This window comes from Carcharodon carcharias, chromosome 18 (genome assembly GCF_017639515.1).
Source record: "Carcharodon carcharias isolate sCarCar2 chromosome 18, sCarCar2.pri, whole genome shotgun sequence".
In the NCBI taxonomy this organism is placed as follows: Eukaryota; Metazoa; Chordata; class Chondrichthyes; order Lamniformes; family Lamnidae; genus Carcharodon; species Carcharodon carcharias.
Genome location: NC_054484.1, coordinates 89596671 through 89624562, shown reverse-complemented (window position 1 = coordinate 89624562; position 27892 = coordinate 89596671). Strand labels below are relative to the sequence as shown.

The 27892-nt window shown below is 44.9% G+C and overlaps 1 protein-coding gene across 1 annotated transcript in view; it reads right to left on the bottom strand.

Moving 5' to 3' along the window:
* The window catches only part of ace2 (angiotensin I converting enzyme 2), a 121319-nt gene that overhangs the window by 50338 nt on the left and 43089 nt on the right, over positions 1-27892 (bottom strand). Inside the window, exons 14-17 of the mRNA XM_041210916.1 lie at positions 24238-24296; positions 11621-11721; positions 8420-8536; positions 6863-7057 (exon numbers count right to left, since the gene is read on the bottom strand). Coding sequence (XP_041066850.1) covers positions 6863-7057; positions 8420-8536; positions 11621-11721; positions 24238-24296 — 472 coding nt within the window. The remainder of the gene's footprint in view (positions 1-6862; positions 7058-8419; positions 8537-11620; positions 11722-24237; positions 24297-27892) is intronic.

Here is a 27892-nt window from a genome sequence, read left to right as displayed (position 1 = left end):
TTATTTTCTGATCCTCACATTCTTTACTGATCCTCGTGGTCTTTACTGATCCCCGTGTTCTTTACTGATCCCCAAGGTCTTAACTGATCATCATGGACTTTACTGATCCCCATGGTCATTACTGATCCTCACGGCCTTTACTGATCCTCACGGTCTTTACTGATCCCCATGGTCTTTACTGGTCCCCATGCTTTTACTGATCCCCATGGTTTTTACGAATAGTCATGGCCATTACTGGTCCTCATGGTCTTTTCTGATCCTTACAGTCTTCACTGATCCTCATGGTCTTTAGTGATCCCCGTGGTCTTTACTGATCCTCACAGTCTTTACTGATCCTCACATTCTTTTCTGATCCTCATATTCTTTACTGATCCTCATGGTCTTTACTGTTCCCCATGGTCTTAACTGATCGTCATGGACTTTACTGATCCCCATGGTCATTACTGATCCTCATGGACTTTACTGGTCCCCATGGTGTTTACTCATCCCCATGGTCTTTACTGATCCCCGTAGCCTTTACCGATCCTCACAGTCTTTACTGATCACCGTGGTCTTTACTGATCCTCTCAGCGTTTACTGATCCTCATGGTCTTAACTGATCCCCATTGTCTTCACTGATACTCACGGACTTTACTGATCCTCACAGTCTTTACTGATTCCATGGTTTTCACTGACCCTCATGGTCTTTTCTGATCCCCATGGTCTTTACTGATCCCGATGGTCTTTACTGATCCTCACAGTCTTTCCTGATCCTCATGGTCTTTACTGATCCCTGTAGTCTTTCCTGATCCCCATGGTCTTTACTGATCCTCATGGTCTTTACTGATCCTCACGGACTTTACTGTTCCTTATGTTCTTTACTGATCCCCGTGGTGTTTTCTGATCCTCACCGCCTTTACTGATCCCCATGGTATTTACTGATCCCCATGGTATTTACTGATCCTCACGGTCTTTACTGATCCCCATGGTGTTTTCTGATCCTCATCTCCTTTACTGATCCCCATGGTATTTACTGATCCCCATCGTCTTTACTGATTCTCACATTCTTTACTGGTCCTTTCTTTCTTTATTGATCCTCGTGGTCTTTACTGTTCCTCATGGTCTTTACTGTTCCCCTTGTTCTTAACTGATCGTCATGGACTTTACTGATCCCCATGGTCATTACTGATTCTCATGGTCTTTAGGGTCCCCATGGTGTTTACTCATCCCCATGGTCTTTACTGATCCCCGTGGTCTTTACTGATCCTCACGGTCTTTACTGATCCTCAAATTATTTTCTGATCCTCACATTCTTTACTGATCCTCGTGGTCTTTACTGATCCCCGTGTTCTTTACTGATCCCCAAGGTCTTAACTGATCATCATGGACTTTACTGATCCCCATGGTCATTACTGATCCTCACGGCCTTTACTGATCCTCACGGTCTTTACTGATCCCCATGGTCTTTACTGGTCCCCATGCTTTACTGATCCCCATGGTTTTTACGAATAGTCATGGCCATTACTGGTCCTCATGGTCTTTTCTGATCCTTACAGTCTTCACTGATCCTCATGGTCTTTAGTGATCCCCGTGGTCTTTACTGATCCTCACAGTCTTTACTGATCCTCACATTCTTTTCTGATCCTCATATTCTTTACTGATCCTCATGGTCTTTACTGTTCCCCATGGTCTTAACTGATCGTCATGGACTTTACTGATCCCCATGGTCATTACTGATCCTCATGGACTTTACTGGTCCCCATGGTGTTTACTCATCCCCATGGTCTTTACTGATCCCCGTAGCCTTTACCGATCCTCACAGTCTTTACTGATCACCGTGGTCTTTACTGATCCTCTCAGCGTTTACTGATCCTCATGGTCTTAACTGATCCCCATTGTCTTCACTGATACTCACGGACTTTACTGATCCTCACAGTCTTTACTGATTCCATGGTTTTCACTGACCCTCATGGTCTTTTCTGATCCCCATGGTCTTTACTGATCCCCATGGTCTTTACTGATCCTCACATTCTTTCCTGATCCTCGTGGTCTTTACTGATCCCTGTCGTCTTTACTGATCCTCACATTCTTTATGATACTCACTTTCTTTACTGATGCTCACATTCTTTACTGATCCTCGTGGTCTTTACTGATCCACGTGGTCTTTACTGATCCTCACGCTCTTTACTATCCTCACGGACTTTACTAATACTCATGGTCTTTAGTGATCCCCATGGTCTTTACTGGTCCTCATGGTCTTTACTGGTCCTCACGGTGTTTACTGATTCTCATGGTCTTTACTGATCCTCATGGTCCTTACTGATCCCAGTGGTCTTTACTGATCCTCATGGTCTTTACTGATCTTCATGGTTTTACTGATCCCCGTGGTCTTTACTGATCACCGTGGTCTTTACTGATCCTCGTGATCTTTACTGATCCTCACAGTCTTTACTGATCCTCACATTCTTTTCTGATCCTCATATTCTTTACTGATCCTCGTGGTCTTTACTGTTCCCCATGGTCTTAACTGATCGTCATGGACTTTAATGATTCCCATGGTCATTACTGATCCTCATGGTCTGTACTGGTCCCCATGGTGTTTACTCATCCCCATGGTCTTTACTGATCCTCACGGTCTTTCCTGATCCTTATGGTCTTTACTGATCCCTGTAGTCTTTACTGATCCCTATGGTCATTATTGATCCTCATGGTCTTTACTGATCCCCATGGGTTTTACGGATGGTCATGGACGTTACTGGACTTATGGTCTTTTCTGATCCTTACGGTCTTCACTGATCCTCATGGTCTTTACTGATCCACATGGCCGTTACTGATCCCCATGTTCTTTACTGATCCTCATGGTCATTACTGATCCTCATGGACTTTACGGATCTCATGGTCTTTACTGATCCCCGTGGTCTTTACTGATTCCCATAGTCTTTACTGATCCCCGTGGTCTTTACTGTCCTCACGGTGCTTACTGATCACCATGGTCTTTATTGATCCTCATGGTCTTTACTGAGCCTTAGGTCTTTTCTGATCCCAATGGTCTTTACTGATCCTCATGGCCTTTACTGATCCCCATGGTCGTTACTGATCCTCGTGATCTTTACTGATCCTCTTGGTCTTTAACTGATCCCTGTAGTCCTTATTGATCCTCATGGTCTTTACTGATTCCTGTGGTCATTACTGATCCACATGGTCTTTACTGATCTCCATGGTTTTTATTGATCCTCACAGACTTTACAGTTTCTTACGTTCTTTACCGATCCCTATTGTGTTTTCTGATCCTCACTGCCTTTACTGATCGCCATGGTCTTTACTGTCCCTCATGGTCTTTACTGATCCTCACGGTCTTTACTAATCCACATGGTATTTACAGATCCCCATGGTATTTACTGATCCCCATGGTCTTTACTGATTCTCACGGTCTTTACTGATCCTCACGTTCTTTACTGATTCTCACATTCTTTACTGTTCCTTTCTTTCTTTATTGATGCTCGTGGTCTTTACTGATCCCCATGGTCTTTACTGATGCCTGTGGTCTTTACTGAACCCCGTGGTCTTTACTGATCCTCACGGTCTTTACTGATCCTCACATTATTTTCTGATCCTCACATTCTTTACTGATCCTCGTGGTCTTTACTGATACCCGTGTTGTTTACTGATCCCCAAGGTCTTAACTGATCATCATGGACTTTACTGATCACCATGGTCATTGCTGATCCTCCAGGTCTTTACTGATCCCCATGGTCATTACTGATCCTCACAGTCTTTACTGATCCTCATGGTCCTTACTGATTCTTATGGTCTTTACTGATCTTCATGGTCTTTACTGGATCCATGGTCTTTTCTGATCCTCATGGTCGTTCCTGATCCCCGTGATCTTTAATGATCCTCATGGTCTTTTCTGATCCCCATCGTCTTTACTGAACCCCATGGTCTTTACTGATCCCTGTAGTCTTTACTGATCCTCATGGTCCTTATTGATCCTCATGGTCTTTACTGCTCCTCAAGGTCTTTACTGATCCTCACGGACATTCCTGATCCTCATGGTCCTTACTTTTCCCTGTACTCTTTACTGATCCCCATGGTCTTTAATGATCCCCATGGACTTTACTGGTCCCCATGGTTTTACTGATCCCCATGGGTTTTACGGATGGTCATGGCCATTACTGGTCCTCATGGTCTTTCCTGATCCTTACGGTCTTCACTGATCCTCATGCTCTTTACTGATCCTCATGGCCGTTACTGATCCCCATGTTCTCTACTGATCCTCATGGTCATCACTGATCCTCATGGCCTTTACTGATCCTCATGGTTTTTACTGATCCTCATGGTCTTTTCTGATCCCAATGGTCTTTACTGATCCTCATGGTCTTTACTGTCCTCACCGTCTTTACTGATCCTCATTGTCTTTACTGATCCCTGTGGTCTTAACTGATCACCTTGGTCTTTACTGATCATCGCACTCTTTACTGTCCTCACGGTCTTTACTCATCCTCATGGTCTTTAGTGATCCCCGAGGTCTTTACTGATCCTCACAGTATTTACAGATCCTCATAGTCTTTACTGATCCCCGTAGTCTTTACTGTCCTCATGGTCTTTACTGATCCTCATGGTCTTTACTGATCCCCGTGGTCTTTACTGATCCTCATTGTCTTTACTGATCCTCATGGTCTTTACTGATCCTCACGATCTTTCCTGATCCTCATGGTCTTTACTGATGCCTGTAGTCTTTTCTGATCCTCATGATCTTTACTGATTCCCATGGTCTTTACTGATCCCCATGGTCTTTACTGATCCTCACGGACTTTACTGTTCCTTATGTTCTTTACTGATTCCCGTGGTGTTTTCTGATCCTCACCGCCTTTACTGATCCCCATGGTATTTACTGATCCCCATGGTATTTACTGATCCCCATAGTCTTTACTGATTCAAAAGCTCTTTACTGATCCCTATGTTCTTTACCGATCCCCGTGGTCTTTACTGATCCCCGTGGTCCTTACTGATCCCCATGGTCTTTACTGATCCTCATGGCCTTTACTGATCCTCATGCTCTTTACTGATCCTCATATTCTTTACTGATCCTCTTGGTCTTTACTGATTCCCATGGTTTATACTGATCACCGTGGTCTTTACTGATCCTCACGCTCTTTACTGTCCTCACGGTCTTTACTGATCCTCATGGTCGTTACTGATCTCATGTTCTTTACTGATCCCTGTGGTCTTTATTGATCACCGTGGTCTTTACTGATCCTCACTTTCTTTATGCTCCTCACTTTCTTTACTGATCCTCTCATTTTTTACTGATCCTCGTGGTCTTTACTGATCCCTGTGGTCTTTACTGATTCCCATGGTTTATACTGATCATCGTGGTCTTTACTGATCCTCACGCTCTTTACTGTCCTCACGGTCTTTACTGATCCTCATGGTCGTTACTGATCTCATGCTCTTTACTGATCCCCGTGGTCTTTATTGATCACCGTGGTCTTTACTGATCCTCACGCTCTTTACTGTCCTCACAGTCTTTACTGATCCCCATGGTCTTTACTGTTCCTCATGGTCTTTACTGATCCTCATGGTCTTTTCTGATCCCAATGGTCTTTACTGATCCTCACGCCCTTTACTGTCCTCACGGTCTTTACTGATCCTCATGGCCTTTACTGATCCCCATGTTCTTTACTGATCCCCATGTTCTTTACTGTTCCTCACAGTCTTTACTGATCCTCGTGATCTTTACTGATCCTCACGGTCTTTCCTGATCCTCATGGTCTTTACTGATCCCAATGGTCTTTACTGATCCTCACGGACTTTATTGTTCCTTACGTTCTTTACTGATCCCCATGGTCTTTAACTGATCCCTGTAGTCTTTATTGATCCTCATGGTCTTTACTGATCCCTGTGGTCGTTACTGATCCTCATGGTCTTTACTGATCCCCATGGTCTTTACTGATCCTTACGGACTTTACTGTTCCTAACATTCTTTACTGATGCCCATGGTGTTTTCTGATCCTCACTGCCTTTACTGATCACTGTGGTCTTTACTGTCCCTCATGGTCTTTACTGATCCTCACGGTCTTTACTGATCCCCATTGTGTTTTCTGATCCTCACCACCTTGACTGATCGCCATGGTCTTTACTGTCCCTCATGGTCTTTACTGATCCTCACGTTCTTTACTGATTCTCACATGCTTTACTGTTCCTTTCTTTCTTTATTGATCCTCGTGGTCTTTACTGATCCCCATGGTCTTTACTGATCCCCGTGGTCTTTACTGATCCCCTTGGTCTTTTCTGATCCTCACATTCTTTTCTGATCCTCACATTCTTTACTGATCCTCATGGTCTTTACTGATCCTCACGGTCTTTACTGATCCCCATTGTGTTTTCTGATCCTCACCGCCTTTACTGATCGCCATGTTCTTTACTGTCCCTCATGGTGTTTACTGATCCTCACAGTCTTTACTGATCCTTATGGTATTTACTGATCCCCATGGTCTTTACTGATTCTCACGGTCTTTACTGATCCTCACGTTCTTTACTGATTCTCACATTCTTTACCGGTCCTTTCTTTCTTTATTGATCCTCGTGGTCTTTACTGATCCTCGTGGTCTTTACTGATCCCCATGGGCTTTCCTGATCGCCGTGGTCTTTATGGATCCCCTTGGTCTTTACTGGTCCCCATGGTCTTTATTGATCCCTATTGTCTTTACTGATCCTCGAGGTCTTTACTGCTCCTCGTGGTCTTTACTGATCCTCAGTCTCTTTACAATCCCCATGGTCTTTACTGATCTTCATGGCCTTTATTGATCCTCGTAGCCTTCAGTAACTACTGTAATTATTAGTAATAGATATTACTAGCGTTCATTTTTTATGCACTTACCTTTTTCTTGTTCTTATTCCACTAACAATCAAGGTAACCAATGCAATGCAAACCAGGCTGATGATAACTCCAAACACAACTAGCCAGACTGTCACTGGGGGTTCAATCCTTGGTGCCAGAGTCGGTGAAATTTCAAGAAACTCTAGCGTGTCATCGGTTAACAGAAATGCATTGTTGATCCGGTCTCTGTTCTTCCTGTAATTGGAAATATGTTTAATTGGACTGCTGTCTGTAGATCTTAAACAATGTGTTGGAAATTTTTCATCATGATAGCTATAAGAGGCATGATAGATAAAGCTTAATATAAGGCTGGAAATCTGTGAGAGCAAACTTATCAGGCAACTTTTTTCAGGTCTCATAACCAATTTCTCTAGCAAATGGTTTAACAGAGGTATTAACCTTATTCATTTGAAATGGGTAAAGTCAGAATCAGATATGAACATTTTGAACACCTGTACAATTTCACCAATTTCTAGCTTACAGCTCAATTGTTACACTCCATATTGTTTGAAATTGTTTAAACATTTTCTCCCATTATCCAAGTTTCTTTGGCCCAGATCTCCAAGAGAGAATCTAACCACCTCCCCTTGACAGTCAACGGCATCACCATCACTGAATCCTCCACTATCAACAATCTGGGGGTTACCATTGACCAGAAACTGAATTGGAGCAGCCATATAAATATTGTGCTTACAAGAGCAGGTTGTGGAATCCTGCAGCGAGTAACTCACCTCCTGACGCCCCAAAATCTATCCACCATCTACAAGGCACAAGTCAGGATTGAGATGGAATACTCTCCAATTGCCTAGATGAGTGTGGCTCCAACAATACTCAAGAAGCTTGATACCATCCAGGGCAGGACAGCCCAATTGATTGACACCCCATCCACCACCTTCAGCATCCGTTTCCTCCATACCGATGCACAGTGGCAGCGGTGTGTACCACCTACAAGATGCACTGCAGGGACTCACCAAGCCTCCTTTGACAGCACCTTCCAAACCCACTGCCACTACCTAGCATAAATATTATGTTGTTGCGAAAAATACGTACTTGTAAATATAATATGTATAGCCGAGTTAAAGGGGAAGGAATGTAGTAATTATGTTTTTTTGTGTGCAATGTACATTTAAGAACAATACTTGTTAAGGAAGATCATATGATCTGTAGTAACCAACAGGAAAGTAGTACGAGCTATCTCAGCTGTCAGAGATAGAGTTGGAGTTGAAAGCACACATGAAGTTGCTGCTGAGTATGTTGTAAATAAACTTAATGTTTCCTCCCAAGAAGTATCTGCTGATCAGCTCAATCAGCAATAGTACAACTCGGCTACCCTACAACACCTATCCGTGCATTCCATTTGAGTGCAGGTCATCAGTGAATCCATCCCTTTATATGTGCTAATTCACCATTTATATACTTTTGTGGCAAATATAAATAAGTGGTCGATTTGTATCATCACTTCACATTTACACACTGTGCCTGTAGACATGGTCAACCACTTTCCAGATGTTGTTAGCTACGATTAACCCTTCCATTCCAAAGAGTTTCATGTGATACCTGATAGCTTGCTCCACGTCTGCCTTTGGAATAATATTCATGTTGTTCGTTGACTCCAGAACAATGAAACAAAAAGAGATCCTTTCTGTTTCATCAAATATATAAACGTTTTCTGCCCTGTGTGGAAGACAAGAATAGGACAGGTTAATATAAAGGAGACAAAAACAGAAAATGCTGGAAAAACTCAGCAGGTCTAACAGTATCTGTGAAGAGAAAAAAAAGAGTTAACATTTCAAATTCGTATGACTCTTCTTCAGAGCTAAAGAGAAGTAAAAATGTATACTGTTTAAGGGGGGTGGAGCAGGTGAAGCTGCATAGAAGGTCTGCGATAGGTGGAGGCTTTTTGAGAAGAGTAATACTTCTTTAAGGAAGGCATTCCAGGAAGAGAAGTGGCAGTGATATAAAGGACCACCAGGCCAGGCAGACATCTGTTAAAATTTGCACAGAGTTTGGTATTTACCTGTCACATTCAGTGTCATAAATCTTAATCATTCCCGTTTATTTACACAGCCTAAGATACACATTGTTAGTAGTAAGAAACCATTTGTTGGGTTATTCAGTACTCTGCAATGTTCAGATACCATGGAACTCCACTGGATTCAAACTCTCAAACCCATCATTTGGTGATAGCTAAGGGTTCAGTAAGCTCCACACTTATCCCTGAGTAAGAAGGTTGTGGGTTCAAGTCCCACTTCAGAGGCTTGAGCACAAAATTAGGCTGACTGTTCAGTTCTGCTGTATTAGGTGAGACATTGAATTGAGGCCCCATTCCTGAAGATATGAAAGTCTCTGCTCCCTCAGGAAGAGGAGATATGCCTTCTTAAAGATGGAGCACCAGGTCAGAGACTGGCATCATGCTTCCTCTAGACAATAGGGGAGGTCTTCAGGTAGTGAATTTCTGGGGGCAAGCGTACATGAGTTAGGGCAGGGGGACTGGATACCATACTCGACAGAGGGTGGGATTACATACTCGACAGAGGGTGGGATCACATACTCGCACTGCTGCAGAGGAGTAAAAAGTTGACTGAAAGGCCCAGCCTATGGAAGAAGGCCGATGAGCAGACACTGGGGAATACTGGTCTACTGGGTAGCCTGGTAGCCAGCTTGCATACAATAGCTCAGAGATGGAGCAATCCAGCTCCAGTTCATGTTGGGGCTTCTCAGAAAGCAGTGAGATCACTCATCAACATGAGCTGAGTTTCAGCTTCTCCTAATAGCTCTCACTCACTACCAAGATACTGGGGGTTACCATTGTCCAGAAAATGAATGGTGGACAGGCTTTGGGGAGTCAGGAGATGAGTTACTTGTCGCAGGATTCCTAGCCTCCAACCTGCTCTTGTAATGGCAGTATTTATATGGCTAGCCCAGTTCATATTCTGGTCAATGATAACCCCCAGGATGTTGATAGTGGGGGATTCATTGATGATAATGCCATTGAATGTCAAGGGTTGATGGTTAGATTCTCTCTTTTGGAGATGGTCATTGCCTGACACTTGTATATTATCCAAATACCTGGATATTATATAGGTCTTGCTGCATTTGGACATGGACTGCTTCAGTATCTGAGGAGTCGCAAATGGTGCTGAGCATGGTGAAATCATCAGCGAACAACCCTACTTCTGACCTTATGATGGAAGGAAGGTCATTGATGAACCAGCCAGGACAGATATGTTAAAGACCAGTTGTGTCTGACTGGCCTGAGTTGAGTTCTTTGATGAAGTAGCTGAGAGGGTTAAAGAGGTTAATGCAGACAACTTGTGTATTTTGAAAAAGAATTTGATAAAGTACCACAGAATAGACTTATTCAAAAATGAGAAGCACCTGGTATTGAAGGGGCAGTAGTTGGGTAAGTGTGTTAATGGCCAAGAGATAGGAGCTGGAGAGCAGTGAGAATAAGATGTTTTTCTGATCGATGAGAAGCATGTAATGGGACCCCTCCGGGGATCTGTGTTAGGACCATTGATTTTCTTGTTAGATATGAATGACCTGGATTTGGGTATGGGAAATACAATTTTGAAGTTTGCAGATGATACAGGACTTGGCAAAGTGGTAGGAAGCAGAATAGTAACAGACCTCGGGGAGGACAAAGGCAGAATGGTGAAATGGGCAGGTACATGGCAGATGCCATTTATTACAAGTGAAGTGATACAGTTCAGGAGGAACAATAGATGGGGAGGGTGCAGTGTAATCTAAAAGTGGGTGCAAGAGGAGAGGCAATGGGGCTGAGTTGGGGGTGGGGGTGGGGATGGGGGGATGGGGAGGGTGGGCAGGTCCAGGGTGGGGGAATTTCACAAATCTTTAAAGTGGCAGGACAAGTTGATAAGGCAGTTAGGAAAGCGTATGTGATATTTGGCTTTGTAAAAGGAGCATTGAATTCAAAGCCAAGGAAGTCATGCTAAATCTTTCTAAATCACTAGTTAGGCCCTGGCTGAAGTATTGGGCTCAATTCTAGACACCACACTTTAGGAAGGTTGTCAAGGCCCAAGACAGAGAATTCGGAGCACAGAATGGGACAATGGCTTCATGGAAATGAGCACTAAGTCCAGAATTTGGTGCAGACGGGACTCATAGAATCAAGAGGTGGGAATGTAAGTTGTGAGGAGACAACAGGGAGGCTGCAAAGAGATGTAGCAGGTTAAGTGAATGGCAAAAAGGGCCAGGATTTTCTGGTGCTGCCTGAAATTCCCACCCAAAGTCAATGGATCTTTGGCTGATCTGTCAAAACTTACGTGCGACAAGTCCCACAGTGGGCAGGACTGGAAAACCCCAGCCATGGTGGCAGCTGGGTGTAATGGAAGAAAGTTTGAGGCTATTCACTTTGGCCATAAGAATAGCAAAGCAGAATATTTTTAAAAAGGCGTGAAACTTGTAAATGTTGGTGTTCAGAGGGACTGTGGGTGTGCCTGTGCAAGGGATACAGAAAGTCAGTGTGCAGGAGCAGCAAACAATTAGGAAGGCAAATTGCATGTTGGTCTTTATGGCAAGGCGATTGGAGTGCAAGAATAAAGAAGTCTTGCTAGAATTGTACAACATAAGGGGAGACGGTGGCATAGTGATAATAAGTCACTGGATTAGTAACCCAACAGCCCAAGCAAATGCTCTCGGGAAATGTGGAGAAATTATTTCATGCTGAGGGATGCAAGCAAAGTCTACACTGCATCAAAGAGTAACGGGAAGAGGTAGACAAACAGAATAACTTACACAAAGTCAATAAGCTGGTTTTTGTATTCCTCCCAGTATTTTCTCATGGAAAAGGCGACTGTGGATTGGAAAAAATATTTCTCACTCGCATCCCAGGTGTACTGAAATCAAAGAATCCATTTAGTCTTTACAAAACATCAGAGGAGAATGCAGCAAACCACCATTGGATTCAGGATTTTTACACACAGCCTAATATATTAATCATTTTGAAGATGATTTTTTACAGAACTAAGTTGCTGTTGACCAGTTTTATGACTTATCACACCTCAGTGCCTGAATTAACATTTGCACTAGTGCAATAATGTGACCATAAAATCATAAACCTAACCTGCTACAACTCAGCATCGTATGAAAACTAGACAACAGCCTGAGTTTTTCAGATGGCTGGATTTACCTTCCCATCATCCGAAGAGTCGGTGGGGAATACATCCCCTCCGACACCCACTCTGACATCCCCTCCAGCATCCCCTCCGGCATCCCCTCCAGCATCCCCTCTGACATTTCCCTCCGGCATCCCCTCTAGCATCCCCTCCGACATCCCCTCCAGCATCCCCTCCAGCATCCCCTCCAGCATCCCCTCCAGCACCCCCTCTGACATTTCCCTCCGGCATCCCCTCCAGCATCCCCTCCAGCATCCCCTCCAGCATCCCCTCCAGCATCCCCTCTGACATTTCCCTCCGGCATCCCCTCAGACATCATCTCCGACACCCCCTCCGACATCCCCTCCAACTCAGCGTGCCCCACAGCTCAAAGGAGCATCAATTGGCTGCAGGCAGGACTTCCGGCCCTCACTCAGGAGGAAGTCCCGCCTTACTCAGCTGCCGGTCAACCTGATTGGCCAGCAGCTCTCCAGTCCCTGCAGTCACAAGAGCCGCAGTGGACAGGAGAGAAGCTTCAGGGAGATGCCTGAGCCCGAGGGCGGAATCGTGCAGTGCCAGGCGGGTAAAGTGACATTTTGGCAGGTTTTCAATGCCGTTTCGTCCCAAACCCGCCACATTATTTACCCATTCCTGGGAAACACGCCGTTTCCATGGTGAGCAGGCTCTCATTCACCCGCCACGCCATCACCTCACCGGGCACCATATTTAAAGTCCAGTCACGTGCACACTTCTCAGAGCTTCCAGCCCACGCCTGCTGCTTGGAAGACATGGCCCTGAAAGGCAAAAAGACTGCAGCCCCCAGGTTCAGCGACGCGTCACTGGAACATCTTTAGGATGCCGTGGAGCCCTGCCAGGATGTCCTCAACCCCTGCTCTGGCCACAGAATGGGCAGCAACATCTCTAATCCGGCTTGGGAGGCAGTGGCAGCGGTGGTCAGTGCCAATGCCCTTCAAAAGGGGACAGCCACCCAGTGCCGCAAGAAGATGAATGATCTTCTTGGTTCCACCAGGGTAAGTCTCCCTTCTCATCACTCTCAAGTCACACACTCACAAACCTATCACACATCCACAGGGCCCACACTCACTGCCAGTTCAAGGGACATCAACATTCACTCTCTTACACACACGGTCATTGTCCTCATCCTGTCCATGGGACCACTCACCACCCACCCATGCCAAGCATAATTATCATCTGGGCTGGCAGGCATCCTGCTTACGCTCTCTCCATCTCTATTCATGCAGGACAAACTGGCACACCACAAGAGGGAGAGGTTACAGACTGGTGAAGGAATGCCTGAAATCAACAGAGCCATCCAGCTGGCCACCGAGGATCTGAACCATTCCTGAGCTGATGGTGAGGTCGGCGGTGCTCTACCAAATGAGGATCCAGCAGTGCAACATCCATTAGACAACCATGCTGTGAGTGATGTGTCCTGTTTCACAGGCCACTGCCATGCACTAATTATCTCCCCTTGCTTTCACAGGCACATCTGCCAAGCAGCCGACAGAGTCCATGATATCAACGATTTGGACGTGAACGTGGGGGGCACGATTGGGAAATTTGCAGATGACGCAAAGATTGGCCGAGTAGTGGATAGTGTAGAGGATAGCCATAATCTCCAAAACGATATAGATGGGTTGGTGGAGTGGGCGGTAAAGTGGCAGATGGATTTTAACATAGAGCAGTGTGAGGTCATACATTTAGGGAGGTCAAACAGTTACAGGGGTTACACAATAAATGGGAATATACTAAGAGGGGTAGATGAAGTACACAGTACAGGTACACAGGTCCCTGAAGGCAGCAGTTCAAGTAGACAAAGTTGTAAAGAAGGCATATGGAATGCTCTCCTACACTGGCAGAGGTATAGAATATAAAAGTAAGGATATAATGTTGGAATTGTATGAAACACTGGTGAGGCCATAACTGGAGTATTGTGTGCAGTTCTGGTCACCACATGACAGGAAGGACGTAATTGCTGTAGAGAGAGTGCAGAGGAGGCTTACAAGAATGTTGCCAGGGTTAGAAAAGTGTAGCTACGAGGAGAGATTGGATAGATTGGGGTTATTTTCCTTAGAACAAAGAAGACTGAGAGGTGACTTGATTGAGGTGTACAAAATTATGAGGGGAATAGATAGAGTGGACAGGATAAAATTGTTTCCCTTGGTGGAGAATTCTAGAACCAGGGGACATAGATAAGTGGCAGAAGGTGTAGGGGGAACATGAGGAAGAACCTTTTTATGCAGAGGGTAGTGGGTGTCTGGAATTCACTGCACAAGTTGGTGGTAGAGGCAGAAACTCTAAATTCTTTTAAAAAGTACCTGGATCTGCACCTTAAGTGCTATAAGCTGCAGGGCTATGGGCCGGGTGCAGGAAGGTGGGATTAGAAAGGGCCAAATGGCCTCCTTCTGTGCTGTAACTTTTCTATAGTTCTATCCAGGGCCTTCAGTCAAGTCCCAAAGAAACGTCTGAAGAGGAATCTGGAGGCACCCTCTCTGAAGTCCTGTCACAGCGCTCACCCACACCCTCCACCAGTGCAGAGACACACTCCTCGGTGGGACTTAGCTTTAGAGTAGCCTCAGGATCACAATCTGGTGAGCACATCACACTGTCTGATCCAAGCAGGCAGCAGCAGGGACTTCCCAGGTCCCCAGCAGTCGAAGGACTACTGGAAGGCAGAAATCTGCTGAGTCCGGATCAGATTAGAAGCCTTTGGACTCGGTCATGTCACAGTTGCTGGAGCTGCAAAGGAAGCTCGGGAACATCAGGAAGGGATGTCCGCTGCACTCCCCAGATTGCAAGGCAATTGGAAGAGTCCATCTGTCTTCAGGCTGAGGTGATAGCGCAGGCATTGCAACGCACCGAGGTCAACACTGGTACAGTGGCAGCTGCCATGGAGACCTTGGTCCAGGACGTCGCTCCTGCACTGCTGTGCCGGCTGAACTCCATTGCTGATGTCATAGTTAGTCTTCAACAGTGTGTACGCGAAAGGGGTGCAGGGCAGGTCAATCTCACCCCAGCTACCCCTTCTCCTCAAGGCGTCAGTCAGGGGCCATCGGACACCCATAGGGAGGAGGATCAGAGACGCACACCCCAAGACCTTCCAACCAGTTGACTCCAGGAGCGTTCAGCCCATCCGAATCCCCTCTTCCCGTGACCTCCGCAGATCCAGCTCCACAGGCTGAGGAGGGTGTCACTGCCACACAGCAGGACCCCGAAAGCAGGCCGGGGCCCTTTAAGCCTCGGCCCTCCAGAGGCCGCCTGCCAAAGTCATCACGGACAGGGTGTCACAGTCAGCAGGCTGCCTTCACCTCTGCTGCAGAAGTCCAGGGAGCACCAAGAGCAGGGTTAGGAAAGTTAAGAAGATATAGTTGCACAGCCTGGGTGCGGGTGTTAATCGCTTGTACGTAACGTTCACTATTGTAAATAAACTCCCAAGAAAGTCTCCCTGCCTGTGGCTCCTTGTTCTGATGAGCAGTGTTCGAGTCATTCAGATGTGAAACCTTTCTGCACAAGATAATGGCAGGTGTCTCAGTCCAGGGCCTCTTTCCTGTGCTTTGTGCAGCTTTCAGACCAAAGTAATGGTCCAGTCTCACACTCCCTGGAAACATTACTGATGCCTGCACCTCGGCGGTGCTGGTCATTGCTGCCAGAATGTAGTGGGCAGGCAGCACAGAGTTCCCTCATTCTCTCTCTGTGCTCTCAGTACCTTTAAGGTGGGGCTGGCCCCCATCTCTTCAGCACCTGTGACAGGTGATCCTGTGCTCCTGAAGGGCTCAGGTGCTGAAAGTGGACAAAGGATCAGGTGTACTTAAAGTTTCATGGCTGTATCTCCATGATACAACCCTGATCACAGAGCGCAAGTGAGCTGCCCTCAACCAGACAGAATTAGACATTCTCAGAGGCTATGTGAAGATTTATGGTGTGTCCTCACTGCAAGTTATCATCCTCCGGCGATCGAGCGACTATTAGGGCCTCCACTGCATCTCCATGACAGGAGTATTCTCTCAGAGGGTATTCATGCTGCCATAAAGCCAGACTGGAGTCGAATATTCACAACTGTGACGTGAGGATCTACAGGGACACCTCACTGCATGTCATTATAATCCTCCACAAATCTAGCAGCTATGAGGACCTCTCAAGCGCATCTGCCTCATCTAACCCATGCAAGAGCCTCATCCCTGTCATCGCCACCACCGAGGACCTCCTCACCCTCATCCTCATCCCCGTTTGCGCCCTCCTCATCTGAGGAGACCTCCAGCCCCTCCATCTCTTCCTCAGCCAGCTCCTCTCCCCATTGTAGCACCAAGTTGTAAAGGACGCAGCAGGTGATGATGATGTGTGACACCCTCTGTGGACTGTATTGCAGGGCTCCACCAGACTGGTCCAGGCACCGGAACCTCATCTTCAGCATCCCAATGCTCTGCTCCACTAAGTTGCGAGTTGCAGCCTGAGCCTCATTATCCCGTCGCTCTGCTGCAGTCTGAGGCACCACACGGGTGTCATCAGCCACGGGGTGAAAAGCTCTGGAGCACTTGGTGGCACTTTGATGCCTCTGGGTTGCTTGAGTGGGCAGATAAGTTAGGAGCCCGACTCCAATCATATCATTGTGGCTGCACCTGAACTGTCTCAGCTGCAGAGGAATGGTCCTTTTCTACAGGTTTCCCTAATGTGTGGCCACTCCCCGCGTCCACCCAGCCCCCCACCCCGAATGCTTGTGTGCTATATTCAACAGTAGGGCTGCCCTAGCCACCCCCCACCCCCCCCCCCCGGGGGAGGGGGTACGGGTATGATTCTGGTGGGTGGCCTGATAATGATATGCTGATGTATTACAATGAGGTTCCCGATGTCCAATGGCGGGAAACATGACCCACCATCGGCAGGCTGAGTGGACAATCCCAAACTGGTTTCACACTATCATGAAACCGATTGTGCCATATTGCCTGCTCACACCTCCGACCACACCCGATGCTGGTGGGCACAGAAAATTCCACCCTAAGTACCAGAACTGGAGGACAAGGTATGTTTTAGGGGTTAAAGGTGGGGAGTGTAGGGTATCGGAGGTGCTGACTTTCAGATGAGCGATTAGCCTGCCTGCCCTCTCGGGTGGGAGTAAAAGGTTTCTTGGCACTATTTTGAAGAAGAGCAGCTGAATCTTCCTGGTGAACAGGCTAATATACCCCTCAACCAAAGGCATGAAACAGACCTCACTGCATGCTAGTTGGGTAGCGCTTCACCTACATTACAGCACTGGCCACTCTGGAAGCACTTCATTCACTGGACAACATTTTGGGATTGCCTGAGGTCAAGAAAGGCACGATATAAATATAAGTCTTTCCTTCTTTCAAATGCCTTATTCCATTATTTCTAATCTATATTAATGATATAAATTCAGACAGCAATTGTAAACTGGCTAATTCTGCAGATTATACCAAACTAGAAGGTTGGCTTTCACACTGGAGAAACCAACCCATGGCCTAAGAATAAAACTGGATAAAATCTGTGAACAAGTGAAACAGTGTCAGATAAAAGTTAGTACAGGTGGGTGTGAGATAACACAAACTCAGAGGGAAGTACTAAAGGCAGTGGAGAATTAGCTCAAGATAAAATTGAACACCATCTGCAAGCGACACCGGACTTAACAGGAGGAGCTTTCAACTTGTTAGCAAAAAGGCCTAAGGCAGGCGGCCTTTACCTGATGACAGTTACATGAATGGCGCTGGGAATGGGACAAGCAGCCTGTTGTGCGGAGAAATTCTGGGGCAGGTCTGATGTCAGGTCCTGGTGACCCGCAGCTTTTAAAAGGAAGGTATACCACTCATTGTGGGGCTCAACTAAAGTCTGCTGGTAAAGGAGTGCCAAGGTTGTTTGATAACACTACAGGGGTTTAATAGAGGAAGTGAAATGGAGGAATAATATCCTATTTCCATCAGAATGGCTGGAAAGTGGCCCACCACACTTGCCTGGAAAAGGTAGACGGAGGTAGCTGAGTATCATAATTGCAGAAATTGAGTCCCTCAGACCTGCTAAGGTGTTAAGGGGAACTTGTTTGAGGCAGTGATATCAAGGAAGCTCACACATTTTGGACACGTGATGCAAACAGGAGGGGAGTGTTTGGGAAAAGGGGTAATGCAAGGGAAGACACCTGGAAAATGTGCACAAGGAAGACCCAAGATAAGGATAGACAATATCAGAACGTGGACTGGCCTCTCTACAGGACAGGCTGTGAGGGCAGCGGAGAATAGAAATCAGTGGAGAAAGATAGTTCATAGTGCACCCAGCCCTCAGAATGAGGATAGATGAAAGACAAGACAAGACCTACAATACACAGATGATCAGCCAGTTGTCACGTGTGAAGAAGTTTTTTCTCGCATCATTCCTAAAATGAGTTTTCACCAATTTTAACCTGCATTCTCTTGTTTCAATGCCTTGACTTGCCTTGAGATCTTGCTCTAGATTTACCTCATTTTATCTACTTCTAAAAGCCACAACTACAATGCCAAAGAATCACAGTTTTCCAGTCTTTTGTCCCTCATAATTGATTTTTACAATCTATGGCAGTTAGGCCTAGATTTCCCCCTTAAACCTAACCTACCATTTCTAATCTTTTCCTCCTGAAAAAATTAAATTTAAAGAAGATTCCCTTTCCTTATCTCTTGTCCCCCCTGAATTCCCACCACCCATTTTGAAAGTGGAAGAAAACTTTCATTTTACACAAGCAGGCTATTTTTGCCAAAATGATAGGTAGATTTTTCAGGCAATCAGAATTCTGGATATGAAAGATATATCCACCCCTTGATATCACCATAGCAACCCGCGCCCCATGTTATATAGCATAGTATGAAAGGTGTCATCCATCGAGTCATCTCTTTGTAGCATATAAAGCACAATGACCCTTGAATGGGTAAACGCAGCCACAGTGCTGGAAGGGTTAATTGCGATATCATTTTGTGCTGACTAGAGTTAAGATTTTATTGACCAGTGGCAAAATAAACCTGCCTCTGCTACTGCACTATAAAAAAGGCACACAAAGTAATAAAGCTTGTCAGCAAAACTGGCAGCTCCAGATAAGTCACGAGATGACAGCTTCTTGTAAATAAGACCGATGGCACTCCAACTATAATTACCTCTGACCCATTATTAAAACAGGTAAAGAGATACTGCTTTTGGCTGAGCCGCATGACAGTGAGTTTATCGAGTGCATTCAGTGTTGCACTTTGTCATTGCACTGATTCACTGTACTGCAGAGTGGTGGAAAAAGGTAGTGAGTACCTGGATTGATGCCAAGAGGAAGAGAGACTTTACTCTTGAGAGTGGGGGAGGGACAATGCAACAAAGAACAAAGATAAGTACATCACAGGAACAGGCCCTTCGGCCCTCCAAACCTGTGCCGATCATATTGCCCATCAACTAAAACATTTTGCACTTCCGGGGTCCGTATCCCTCTATTCCCATCTTGTTCATGTATTTGTCAAGCTGCCTCTTAAACACCACTATCGTACCTGCTTCCACCACCTCCTCTGGCAGCAAATTCCAAACACTCACTACCCTCTGCACAAAAAACTTGCCCTGCACATCTCCTCTATAGTTTTCTCCTCTCACCTTAAATCTATGTCCCCTAGTAATTGACTCTTCCACCCTGGGAAAAAGCTTCTGACTATCTAAAACAAAAACAAAAACAGAATTACCTGGAAAAACTCAGCAGGTCTGGCAGCATCGGCGGAGAAGAAAAGAGTTGACGTTTCGAGTCCTCATGACCCTTCGACAGAACTTGAGTTCGAGTCCAAGAAAGAGTTGAAATATAAGCTGGTTTAAGGTGTGTGTGTGGGGGGCGGAGAGAGAGAGAGAGAGAGAGAGAGAAGTGGAGGGGGTGTGGTTGTAGGGATAAACAAGCAGTGATAGAAGCAGATCATCAAAAGATGTCAACAACAATAGTACAAAAGAACACATAGGTGTTAAAGTTAAAGTTGGTAATATTATCTAAACGAATGTGCTAATTAAGAATGGATGGTAGGGCACTCAATGTATAGCTCTAGTGGGGGTGGGGAGAGCATAAAAGATGTAAAATAAATAAATAAATATTTTTTTTTTTTCTTTTTCTTTTTTTATAATGGAAATAGGTGGGAAAAGGAAAATCTATATAATTTATTGGAAAAAAAAGAAAAGGAAGGGGGAAACAGAAAGGGGGTGGGGATGGGGGAGGGAGCTCACGACCTAAAGTCATTGAATTCAATATTCAGTCCGGATGGCTGTAAAGTGCCTAGTCGGAAGATGAGGTGTTGTTCCTCCAGTTTGCGTTGGGCTTCACTGGAACAACGCAGCATGCCAAGGACAGACATGTGGGCAAGAGAGCAGGGTGGAGTGTTAAAATGGCAAGCGACAGGGAGGTTTGGGTCATTCTTGTGGACAGACCACAGGTGTTCTGCAAAGCGGTCGCCCAGTTTACGTTTGGTCTCTCCAATGTAGAGGAGACCACATTGGGAGCAACGAATGCAGTAGACTAAGTTGGGGGAAATGCAAGTGAAATGCTGCTTCACTTGAAAGGAGTGTTTGGGTCCTTGGACGGTGAGGAGAGAGGAAGTGAAGGGGCAGGTATTGCATCTTTTGCGTGGGCATGGGGTGGTGCCATAGGAGGGGGTTGAGGAGTAGGGGCTGATGGAGGAGTGGAACTATCAAGTTACCCCTCAATCTCCGTCGCTCTAGTGAGAACAATCCGTGTTTCTCCAGCCTCTCCTCATAGCTAATAACCTCCAGACCAGGCAGCATCCTGCTAAACCTCCTCTGCACTCTCTCCAATGCCTCCATATCCTTCTGGTAATATGGTGACCAGAATTGCACGCAATATTCCAAGTGTGGCCTAACCAAGGTTCTATACAGCTGCAGCATGACTTCCCAGCTTTTATACTCAATACCCCTGCCAATGAAGGCAAGCATGCCATATGCCTTCCTGACTACCTTATCTACCTGCGTTGCCACTTTCAGTGACCTGTGGACCTGTACACCCAGATCATCTGCCCGTTGATGCACTTAAGGGTTCTGCTATTTACTGTATAATTCCTGCCTGTATTAGACCTTCCAAAATGCATTACCTCGCATTTGTCTGGATTAACCTTCATCTGCCATTTCTCTGCCCAAGCAATGAAGAGAATCTTCACCTCGTTGTCATTGCTTAGAGTGCAGGATTGCAGAACCCTTGGACTATTGATTCACCACCATCTCTGTTAGTGAGCAGTGTTTTGCAAAGAAAGTCTTAAAAACAAAACTGTGTGCAAGGGACATTCAACGAATGTTAAGCCACAGTCAACCACTCTGTTTCCCCCATTGTTATTTCCACTGCCTACCATGCTCATTCACCCACTCTTGTAGCCACTGTTTACCATGTTGTTTCACCCACACTTGAACACTATACCTTGCTCATTCACCCACTCTTATGCCCACTATTTTTACTATGCTGTTTCACATAATGTTAACTCACTTTTATACCCACAGTCTACCATGCTGCTTCACCCACTGTACTCTCTGTTGACCATGAATTTTCAATTTTTAGTCTACAAATGTAATTTAATTGCTTTTGCGAAATGATAATGGCAAGAGGACACCTGAACATTGCTATTCATTATTGTCTAGTCAGTTTAATTAACCATTCAGCAGTGCCAGTTATTGTACTGAACAGGATCATAACTATAAACCGTGACGATTGGAGTGTTATTGAATATTTAGAATGTAAATCACACTTTTACAATATATAGTGATCATAACATGATAGAATTTCACATTCAGTTTGAGGATGAGAAACATGGATCTAAAACTAATGCCCTAAACTTAAATAAAGGTAATTACAAAGGTTTGAAGGCAAAGTTGGCTAAAATGGACTGGGAAGGTCGCTTGAAATGCAAGACGGTAGAAAAGCAGTGGCAGACAGTTAAGGAGATATTTCATAACTCTCAACAAAAATATATTCCATTGAGAAAGAAAGACTATGAGAAGGATGCAGCATCCATGGCTAACTGAGAAAGTGAAAGATGGTATCAAGTTGAAAGAAAGTTGCACAGTGCTGTGAGAATTAGAGTTAGGCCAAAAGATTGGGAATATCTTAGAAACGAGCAAAGGATGGCTAAAATTTAATCGAGGGATAAGTTAGCAATTGAGAGAAAACTAGCAAGAAATAGAAAAACAGATAGGAAAAGCTTCTACAACTTTCTACAACAGTCTGATTCCTGGGATGACAGGATTGTCATATGAAAAGAGATTGGGTTAACTAGGCCTGCATTCACTGAAGAATGGGAGAGGATCTCATTGAAACATATAAAATTCTGACAGAGTTGGACAGACTGGATGCAGGGAGAATGTATCCTGTGGCTGGGGGCATCTAGAACAAAGGGTCACAGTCTCAGGATATGGGGTTGACCATTTAGGACTGAGATGAGGAGAACCTGTGGAATACCCTACCACAGAAGGCTGTGGAGGCCAAGCCATTGAATATATTTAAGAGGAAAATGGATAGATTTCTGGACTTAAAGGCATCAAAGGGTATGGGGGGAGAGCGGGAGTATGGCGTTGAGATAGAGGATTAACCATGATCATATTGAATGGCAGTGCTGGCTCAAAGGGCTGAATGACCTACACCTGATTCTATTTTGTATGTTTCTATGAAAGGAGTAACTAAAGTGAGTGTTGTTTCCTTACAGGGTGAGGCTCGGGAAGTAATAATGGGAAACAAAGATCACAATCACTGGAGAAAAAGTACTGCGGAAACTAATGGGACTAAAGGCCGACAAATCCCCTGGACCTGATGGCCTGAATCCCAGGGTGTTAAAAGAAGTTGTTACAAAAATAATGGATGCATTGGTTGTAATCTTCCAAAATTTGTTAGATAATGGAAAGATCCAAGCAGATTAGAAAACCAGAAATGTAATACCTCTATTCAAGGGAGGAAGGAGACAGAAAGCAGGAAACTATAGGCCAGTTAGCCTAATGTCTGTTGTTGGGAAATGCTAGAATCTATTAATAATGAAGTAGTAGCAACACATTTAGAAAATCATAAGACCATCAGGCATTATTTTGCGAAAGGAAAATTATGTTTGACTAATTTATTTGAGATCGTTGAGGGAGTAACGAGTAGTGTGGCAGTGTGGATAAAGGGAAACAAGCAGAGGTAATGTAACTCTTTCGAGTACAAACATGTTTCCATCTGTTGCTATTCAGATGAAGTGACATTGTTTCATAGTTTGCCATTGTGAGATTTGAACTCTTGATCTTGGGGTTACAAACCCAGTAAGCAGAGGTAATGTATTTGGATTTCTTTAAGGCATTCGATTAAGTGCCACATTAAACATTACTACACAAGATAAGAGCTCATGGTGTTAGGGGTAATACATTAGCATGGATAGAGAATTGGCACACTAACAGGAAACAGCTGGTCAGAATGAATGGGTCATTTACAGTTAGCAAATTGTAATTCGTGGAGTGCCACAGGGATCAGTACTGGGGTCTCAGCTTTTTACAATCCATATTAACGACTTAGATGAAGGGGCCGACTGACTATATTGTAGCCAAATTTGCTGCTTATACAAACATATGGAGGAAGGTAAGTTGTGAGGGGGACACAGAGTCTGCAAAGGGAAATAGATTAAGTGATTAGGCAAAAAATTGGCAGATGAAGTATAATGTGGGAAAATGTGACATTGTTAACTTTGGCTGAGAGAAAAGAAGAATATTATTTAAATGGAGAGAGACTGAAGAATGCTACAGTACAGAGGGATCTGGATGTCCTTGTACATGAATCACAAAATGTTAATATGCAGGTGCAGCGAGTAATTAGGGAAGCAAATGGACTGTTGACCTTTATTGCAAGGGGATGGGAAGCTTTGCTACATCTATACAAGGCATTGGTTAAACTGCACCTAGAGTATTGTGTCCTTATTTGAGGAGGGATACACTTGCATTGGAAGGAGTTCAGACAAGTTTCACTAGGCTGATTCCTGAGATGAAGGGGTTGTCTTATGAGGAAAGGTTGAGCAGGTTGGGCCTATACTCATTAGAGTTTAGAAGAATGAGAGATGATCTTATTGAAACAAATAAGATCTGGAGGGGCTTGACAGGGCGGATGCTGAAAAGATGTTCCACCTAATGGGGGGTCTAGAACTAGGGAACACAATCAGATCAGATCAGCTCAAGGGGCTGAATGGCCTTTTCCTGTTCTTATTTCTTATGATCTTACGATAAGTAAATCAATCTTACAGCATTTTCTCCAAGGGCTGCATTCAAACTAATCCGTACTTTAATTGCATCTTTTATATCTGAAAATAGAAAGAAGGAAGAACATGTCCACCAGTTTGATTCAGCATCTAGAACAAGAGCTCGCAAAATAATTTTAAAAGTTTGAAACACATGATTATATGTGATTATATACTTTCTATACATTTAAATATAGAGAATGCTTCACCTCTGTGCCCCCTTCTTTGGCCAGGAATCTCCTATCTGCACAGTGAAACCTTTGACCCATCTTCAGTATTCACACCACCTGGATCTGGCCACTTAAATCCCTCTAAACCATTTCATCGGAAACTGCCAGTTTGACATTGGCCATCTCAATACCTCTATTCTCCTCACTCATTCTAACCTACCACCCTCAGAACATACTCTCCATTTTCCCAGCCCACCCCCAACATTGACATTAAACCTGCTGACAAGACAGAGGGGGGCAGTGGTGTCGGGGGTGGTGGGGTGTGGGTGCTGCTGTTATTGTTTGGTGTGCCGATCTCTGCCTAGCATAGGTTCAATGCCAACTCTCTCTGGCACTTTTTCCTACCTCCCCTGGATCATGACAACCACTGTGCATCAAGCTATCACTTTCAACACTGTCGCTGACCTCATTTTCTTAATGGCCTAGAACCCCAATCCCAAATTCTACCTCCTTCCCAAAATCCACAAACAGACTGCCCCAACCAGCCCATCATTTTAGCCTGCTCTTGCCCCATGAAGCTTATTTCTTGCTACTTCATGCCTAGTTTTTCTCTCTCCCTTTTGTTGCAAATATTTAGTTCATGGTTCACGTTAGCATTTTAGGGGTAATTTATAATTCTGGGAGGATTAAAGTTGTAAAGGGAAGGTAATTAAAATACTGGGCTTCAGAACACCTCAAGAAATGACAGTTCAAAGGGTGACTCATGTTTCTTTAAAAGATTAGAAGCAGGGGGTGGTCTTACTTAACTGGGGAGCTGGAAACATGACATTGTAATGCTTGTAAGAAACACGTTCCAGAGTTTTTGTTTTTGGAGTTAAAGCTGAATTAGTTCAAAAGCATTCTGTGAACCCGGAAAGGTTGTAAAAGCTATTCACTTCAGATCAAAGAAGACATTGTAACTGAAGGGTAATTAATCTGAAGGCCGACCCAAGGATACCCCAGAGCAGGCTATGTCATCATGGAGATGGGTAGAGCTTAGGGAGGTTTTTTGGTTTCAATTTATCTGGATGGTTGCTGGGAGATTTCATCGTAGTTTGGACCTGGTGTGGTTTGCATCTCTTTGAGAAGATAACCAAAGTAAATGATAGTTAGTTAGGTGTGCACTGTAAGCAGAGCAAAAAAATCACTTCACTGTTCACCACACATAATGCGGGTAAGGCTTAACCTCAGTTTGGATTTTGTGAGGGAGCTGGAAGATTGCCTAGTTTGAAATTAGTGGAAGTATCCACAGTGGGCCTCACAGAGTCTTGTGGCAAAGAAAGCAACAAGTTAAGATTAGCTTGGAAATAAACAGAACAAGGGACTGAGGCCTCCACAGCCAAGAGAGGGTAAAATGAAAGTTTTCCCTCTGAGAATAGCTGGAACTGAAGCGATTTAAAGATAGTTTCCAGAGCACTGTGGCATAATCATGGTTGTCTTCTATAGAAGTAAGTAACTTTAAAATATCGTATCATTTGAGAGAATTCATGAGGGCAGTAAGAAGTAAAGCTAAGGACCCAGCACATGTGACTATATGTTATAGTGTTAACTTAAATGTATTTGTTTTATTCAATTTGTTCTATATACAATAAAGTTTGTATTTTCTAAAAAAAAGTGGAATCTGGTGGTATTGTTATATTGGTTAAAATGAGGTGTTTGGTTCTCTCTTTAAATGTGAATGGTGCCTAACAGGATTGTAAGCTTTATTGAATCTCTCCTCACCTGCACCCGTGACACTTCCAATGCGTTCCACCATTTTAACAGTTTCCAGTTGCCTGGCTTCAGTCATCTCCTTTCACTGTGGACATCCCTCTATATTACCATCCCCTTTCAGAGCAGCCTGAGGCTCTCCACTTCTTCCTGAAATGGAGAGCCAGTCCCCTTCCACCACTTACCCCTTCCGCCTGGCTAAACCCGTTCACACATTGACGACTCTAGACTCGACTATTCCAATCCCGGCCGGCCTCCCACATTCTACACTCTGTAAGCTTGAGGCCATCCAAATCTCTACAGCCCATTGTCCTAACTCGCACCAAGTCACATTCACCTTTCACCCCTTTGCTCGCTGGCCTAAACTGGCTCCCAGCCTCGATTTTGAAATGATCATGCTTGCTTTCAAATCCCTCCATGGCCTTGTCCCTCCCTATCTCTGCAACCTCCTCAAAGCGCTCAATCCTCCGAGATATCTGCTCTCATCTAATTCTGGTCTCTTCTGCAATCCCAATTTTAATTGCTTGACTTGGCGAATGTGCCCCAAGTTCTGGTATTCCCTTCCTGAAGCTCTCTGACTCCCTACCTCACTCTCCTCCTTTAAGATGTTCCTTCAAACCTACCTGTTTGACTTTTCTTTCTAACTCTCCCGTGAAAGTGCCTCGGGGATGTTTTATTATGTTAAAGGGGTTATATAAATATAAGTTGTTGTTTTTACATTAAACATCCTCTCCTTTGACTGCACTCACTTTCTCCAAATATATTTATTATTAAGCTGGGATTGTCCTCACTCAGTTCCACTCTGACCTATTCAATCACAGCTAGTGCTTCTCAAGCAATCGTTTCACTTACTGTCCCTGCTCATTATCAGGCAAGAGTGAGTGATGGGTGAGTGAAGGTGAGTGAGGGAGAGCGAAGAGTGAATGGTGAGTGAGTGTGGAGTGAGTGAGGGGAGAGTGATGGGTGAGTGAGTGTGATAGGTGAGTGATGAGTGAGTGAGTGAGTGAAAGGTGAGCGATGGTTGAGCAAGGGATGAGTGCTAACTGAGTGAGGAATGAGCAAGTGAGGGGCAAATGATGAGTGAGTGAGTGAGTGATGGGTGAATGAGGGATGAGTGAGGCATGACTGGGGGCTGAGTGAGGGGTGAGTGAGTGAAGGGTGAGTGATAGGTGAGCGAGCGATGGGTGAAAGAGGGATGAATGAAGTGTGAGTGGGGGGGGCGGTGAATGATGGGTGAGTAATGGGTGAGTGAGTGAGTGAGCGAAGGATGAATGATGTGTGAGTGTGGGTGAGTGATGAGTGAGTGATTTTGACTGATGTTGAATAGCTTTGGGTCAGGTGTGAGGTAGAAACGTAAAACATCTGAATGATGGCTCCAAACTGCCTCAAAGCCAGGCACTTCCATTTTTAAATGTGCTGGGTCTGGGCACAACCAACCAATCCGCTCCCTGGGGGCAATTTGCTCATTTAAATACTATAATCAGGCCTTGTGCCTCAGATTTAACATCCCTGAGGTTTCTTATCAACCCTCTGAGGGCCCTTCTGATCTCTTCCTGATCTCCCCTTCACCCACTGACCACTTCCCCCCCATCCCCCATGGCCTTCATTCTCCTCCACCACTGCCCCTACCAGCCTACCCTCGAGGCTTCTGATCCCTTGCTCCTCTCTGTTCCCAAGCCTCTCAATCTAGCTGGGAAATGGAACCAAAAAATGTTAATTAGGACTGGGGTCAAATTTGGT